The sequence below is a fragment of the Lactuca saligna genome, chromosome 2 (genome assembly GCF_052625555.1).
Source record: "Lactuca saligna cultivar CGN05327 chromosome 2, ASM5262555v1, whole genome shotgun sequence".
NCBI lineage: Eukaryota > Viridiplantae > Streptophyta > Magnoliopsida > Asterales > Asteraceae > Lactuca > Lactuca saligna.
In genome coordinates, this window is record NC_136418.1 from 147744507 (window position 1) to 147750195 (window position 5689).

The 5689-nt window shown below is 31.0% G+C and overlaps 1 protein-coding gene across 1 annotated transcript; it reads right to left on the reverse strand.

Moving 5' to 3' along the window:
• Window positions 1-884: 884 nt before the first annotated feature.
• On the reverse strand, window positions 885-3506 carry LOC145031998 (BTB/POZ domain-containing protein SR1IP1-like). Its single transcript, XM_078980663.1, has 5 exons — window positions 3188-3506; window positions 3028-3097; window positions 2321-2941; window positions 1704-2228; window positions 885-1608 (listed from the first exon to the last, which is right to left on the reverse strand). The coding sequence occupies exons 1-5, from the start codon at window positions 3271-3273 to the stop codon at window positions 1057-1059; spliced, it is 1854 nt and encodes a 617-aa protein (XP_078836789.1). The 5' UTR covers window positions 3274-3506; the 3' UTR covers window positions 885-1056.
• Between the last annotated feature and the right edge of the window lie 2183 nt (window positions 3507-5689).

The following is a 5689-nucleotide window of genomic DNA, read 5'->3' on the forward strand; positions in this document are numbered from 1 at the left end:
CATGGTTATCGGGTATATTAAGTAAAAGGGACTAAATTGCTAGGTTACAACACACTTCGTTCCCTCATAAAGCTACTTAAAAAGTTAAGTAATTAAAAAGGTAAACCCTAGAAAGTTCATAGGTTGTATGTGTCATTTTCTCTTTATTTTTCATCCTCTTTCCAAGTAGACAACACTTCTCTCCCTATAAACTTTTTTTTTTTAATTGTAAAGTAGTTTAATTTTTCATACTATCTTTGATTTTGTTTGCACAGTTACTATGTTTTTAAAACTAGATGTACCGTTCAACCACATATCAGCTTTTTTAATATTTTATACTTCCTTTCAACTTACCTTTCGTCTTTAATGAAAGCCTTCTCAAATGATTTCCATCTATCCGACCTCTCTTTCCTTCTTTTTTTGTGTGTGTGTGTTTGTTGCACATTGTCTTCTTTTTGTGTGTTTTCAACAGATACATCATCATCATCATCATCATCATCTTAAAACACAATTAGATTTCAATCAATAACATGATACTCCAAGGTCCATGAATGATCACAATTTACACATTACAAAACTACAACAAATTTAACTTGAATGCTACGCTACATTCCATTAACGAATAGACATTAGACATAAAAATACTTGAACAAAATTGGAAGAAGAAAAAAAAAACCTTGATGAAAAAACTTTAAAAACTTACTTGAGAGTCTTCATTGGGGAAACCAAATTTCCAGCAAAACTAAAACTAACTTGAAAACAACTTGATCTTTGGTTCATTTGTGATCTTAATATCAATCAATATGAACTTGGGAAATAAGAAACAAGCTGTGAACATGGGTGTGTCGACAACAGAGAACAAGGTCATGAAGATCAGCTTATAATTTCCATACATATGACTTAAATTGAGCATAAAGAGCTATATCGTATAATATACATAACATTAAAGCTTTCAACAACAATCGTCCAAATCCCATATACATCATGCAAAAATGTGTTTTACAACATGACATTAAGTATTTAATATTTACCAATTATAATTTAAGCAGCGGAAACCAACAATCCTACTGCCAAACTTCAAGATACCGAATGCCTTCGATCTTTATCAGGTTTGTTCTTGCCACGTGTACTCGAAGGCAAAAACCCATCCGCATGTAAAAATGGTGTAATTTTCCCAAGCTTTTTCGTCACTGAACTTATCAACGACTTTTTTGGCAATGGTGGCTTACCACTACCAGCTGTACTCGTATTGTTATTAACCACCCTTGGTTTATTACCACCTGATCTCTCGATCTCCTTCAATCTTGTTTTCATCTTCAGAAGCTCGAATTTAAGTTCTTGATTTTCTTTTTTTAAGCTTGAAATTTCATCTGATACTGATGCTACTGATCTTGGAGATGAAGGAGTACTAGTAAACGATTTGCTATTAGTTGCGCTTTGATCATATTCATTTCCACCTGTAGTTGTTTCTTGCAATCGTTGTTGTTCATAGTAAAGAACTTGAACCACAGTTTGAACAGGAAGCCTCTCGTTTTGAGCTGCATGAGCACGTGCTTCACGTGATAGCTTCTGACAATCCATTAAACTGCAAACTTTCTTTCGATCCATGTCACTTATTGCTGGATGAGCCTGAAAAGATTATATTTACAAATATTAATTACAATAAGTGAATCAGAATCAAACCTTTAATTTTCTTGTATAATTTTACTACAAATTAATGTTACCTTCAAGTAGATATCAATGGCTCTATACATTCCATCTTCTGTGACTTTTACTTGAGGTGGAATACATTCAGCAAAGTTTATAAATTTTGAAACCAACAAGTTTCGATCAGACGCTATTTTTGCAAGAAAGCTCTCGATGATCTTCCCGACATTTTCGTTATCGGTTTGTGTTGGTGAAACATGGTCTATAGGACACGTGTCTGTGAAATTGTTTTCAGTATAAATCATCATCATTTGTTGAACTGTATCAACATCAAACAACGTGTCGCCATCGAAGCAAAAGGAAGGAATCAAGATATCGTCTAAAACTGCATGCCCTAATTGTAATCCCATTCTTTTCTCTAAATCGAGTTTGCATGAGACTGTTGTGTCTAAATAATTGGAAGCTCGAAGCAACATTGAAAGAAAGCTTATTGAAACTGCGTTCTTTTCTCTTGGCAAGAGCCCGACAATTGTTTCCAAAATTACCCTCTTCTCGTGTTCTTGGTTTGGGTCCAGCTTTTTCTTGGATTTTCCAAAGATTTCCTGTTTGATTGATTGTATAATCACAATTTTACCTCTTAATAAATACAAAAGTTAAATCGAAAAAGAAAAGGGGGGTAATTTAGGGATCTTACCAAACCTCGAAGACATTTTTGAGCATAAAGCATTAAAACGGGACCAAGTGCGAATTGTTTGAATCCTCTTGAAACTAAAGCAATAAGAACCCTTTCAAAGATATCGATTCTAAGAACAATCAAATCTTCAGCCCACCAATCAACGACAGATCTCGCATGCGACGAAGATGACAAAGAATTCGAATTCAATTCATTGCTGCTGTCTGCACTTCCGAACAAACAAACTTGACTTTCTTCAGTCACCATGAACGCGATAGTGTCGATACATCGATCAATCAGTTTTACTTTTTCAGAAATCGGTAAGAAATCCGCTGACGATTGCAAAATGGAAACTGCAGAAGATAAGTTTTTGAATCCCGATTCGTTTAAATAGGATTCTGTTACTGATACCAGGTTGCCGATTGCATAGTCTTCCGTCATTTCTAGGTATTCTGCAACACATCTTGCCATTGCAATGTTGTCTTTAGATAACTCGATATTTGTTTCGTAACAGAATTTTGCAGCAAGTTCAAATCCTTCAGGTCCTCCTGGGATATCAGGGATTTCCACTACAGAAAGATCAGCATGATTGGGGTCTGATAATAGTTTCTTTATGTAACCACACTTTGAGACTAAAGGAAACTGCACACAGTTTGAAAAACGTTAACTTTTATCGTTGTTTCAAATCTTTATCAAAAAATGAGTTATAACTTATAGTGAAAGCTTACCTTGTGTATGGAAAAAGAAACACCTCTTACACAAACTGTGACATCACTTGGGATCTCTTGGGAGAAAATCCTGAAAATTTTTGGAAGAGAAATTCATATGGATTTATATCTAATTAACAATATAGATTAAGAAAGAAGATGAAGAGAAATGAAAAGAAACCAATCGCTAATCCTCTTCATGGCATCAGAATTAAGCTCCTTTTTTGTAGCAAGCATGTCAAATCCCTCTTGATGAACATCGACCATTGTAGATTTGTAGTAATAAGCTTTGCAAAATTATGTACATGTTACTTTGTCATATACAGGGTTTAAATGAAAGTGTGGTGTATGCTATTAAGCTTAGATTCTGTAACATGTGAGTTGCGGATTAAATTCAATCGACATATGTAATGAAATACCCATAATGGGTATCATTATTAGGCTAAAAGGAGCATGGAGTAGGGATAAAAGAGTCTTATCAAAGTTAGGATTATGGTATGTGTGAATGTGTGGTGTGGGTGCGAATGTCTGTGGAGAGAATTGGCAGTTTATCAGTGAGACATTTTATCAACCACATAATGCTCATCTTCTACACAGTGAAATGAACAGAGTCACGATCAGGTTCTTCGTCAAATTGTGATTCAACTTGGTTAATTAATAAATCACGGCGGCGAAAGCTTCGGACCAGAATCGTGGGTAACTAATCGATGATTTTTGGTCACACCCACATGCGAATGCCATTAATGAGTCCAAGAAATAAGAATGTGAGTTTGACATGTACTAAAAAGATGATGTATATAGGGTAATTTTGTCCTTTCTTCATTGTCCATGGATCATATTCATGATGCGGTCAATGGAAAAGTTCCCTCGGGTTGATAGTGCATGGAACCACTTATTAATTACTTCATACTTATCTATCAAATTAATTACTTTTGTTTTTATTTTGATTTCTATTCGATAAGAAAAATAGGTTGCCAAACATGATTTTCTAATTGAATTTAATCTAATTATACTTAGTAAATGAGAAAAATCGGTTGGAACTGATCGGTCAGGTTTCTAGTTCTTCCAATCCATTATTTTCGGTTTTCAGTTAGTTCGGTTTCAGTTTGATTCAGGTAAGTTCCGGTATCAAACATCTTCTTTGATAACACACTTCTTAATAGAACTAAATCGAAATAGATTGGAACCGATTAGTGATATTCGACCTAGTTCTTGGTTACCCGTTCAATTCTTAATCGGTCTTCGGTTAATGTGGTTATACTTCTGATCTGGTTCCAAAACAAATTACAACCCTAATTCTGTGTAGAATTAAGAACTCAATCTTTGTATCTTAATATTGTCTTTTGTTTTTGTTTACAAGAACAAATAAAGTAATTATATGTGGAATATTAATTTTTTTTTCATGATAACCTAAAAGTTGTAGGTTGAAATGTTAATGTTGGTATAGTTCAATAATTTTGGAAAAATTTAAAAAAAAAACCCACATATTTTATCTAGTTTTTTTAGAAAACCCACCAGTGCATGAAAATTCTTATATTTGCTTAAATACCTAATTTGAAGGTTTAACAAGGATAAATCCTAGATAGTCATAAATAATAGGTAACCGATTCTTAAGAGTTTGCTAGCTTTAGATTAGAAATTTTCAAAGAATATAAAGGATTTAATATACAAAAAAATATAGTATTTTTTTTAATAGTTTAATGAAAATAGATTAGTTTCACTGAAGTGTGAAAGACTTAAATTGATATATATATATATATATATATATATATATATATATATATATATATATATATATATATATATATATATATATAGGTTCATTTGAGACCATGTTAATTTTGTGAAACCATTAGACCAAATCTATAAAAAAAATTACAATGCAAAATAAAAGAAAAAATCCAAAAAAAAAAAATTAATTATTATTCTCGGAACTTTATTTAACTAAAAAAATAAAAAAGTAAAACAAATAAAAAAAATTACCTTTTTTTTGTTTTTTGAAAAATACGTAAAATATTTTAATAGAATATTACATTGTACATATTCTAATATGATTTTTAGAATGTTTAGAATATTGTACTAGATTTGCCAGATATGTAGAATATTATAATATTGTACTAAAATATGTAAAAAAAAAAAAAAACATATTTTTTTGTATTTATTTTTTTATTTTTTTGGTATTTTTTATTATTTTTTTGGAAAATATATATTTCGAAAATAATATTGGAAAAAAAATTCAAAAATTTTCAATTATTTTAGATTTTAAAAATATTTTTGTTTTATCTAATAAATGAGTGGCTAGGATTGCATCTCACGGTCTCACAAAATTAGATCGTCTCACATTAACCTAATTCTCTCTCTCTCTCTCTCTCTCTCTCTCTCTCTATATATATATATATATATATATATATATATATATATATATATATATATATATATATATATATATATATATATATATATACACTAAGAAATAATATAGTATTTTTTTTTAACATTATATATAAATATATTGAATTTTTATAAAGTTAACCCATATTTTTATTTGATAGGATTTTACATACCTCCATGACTTTTTAATATATTACCCAAACAATTGATTATAAAACAATCAGTTTTGGGCCAAAGCCAGCCCAGGTGAGCCCAGCCCGTATATGCCATTACCTTCACAGATACACACACA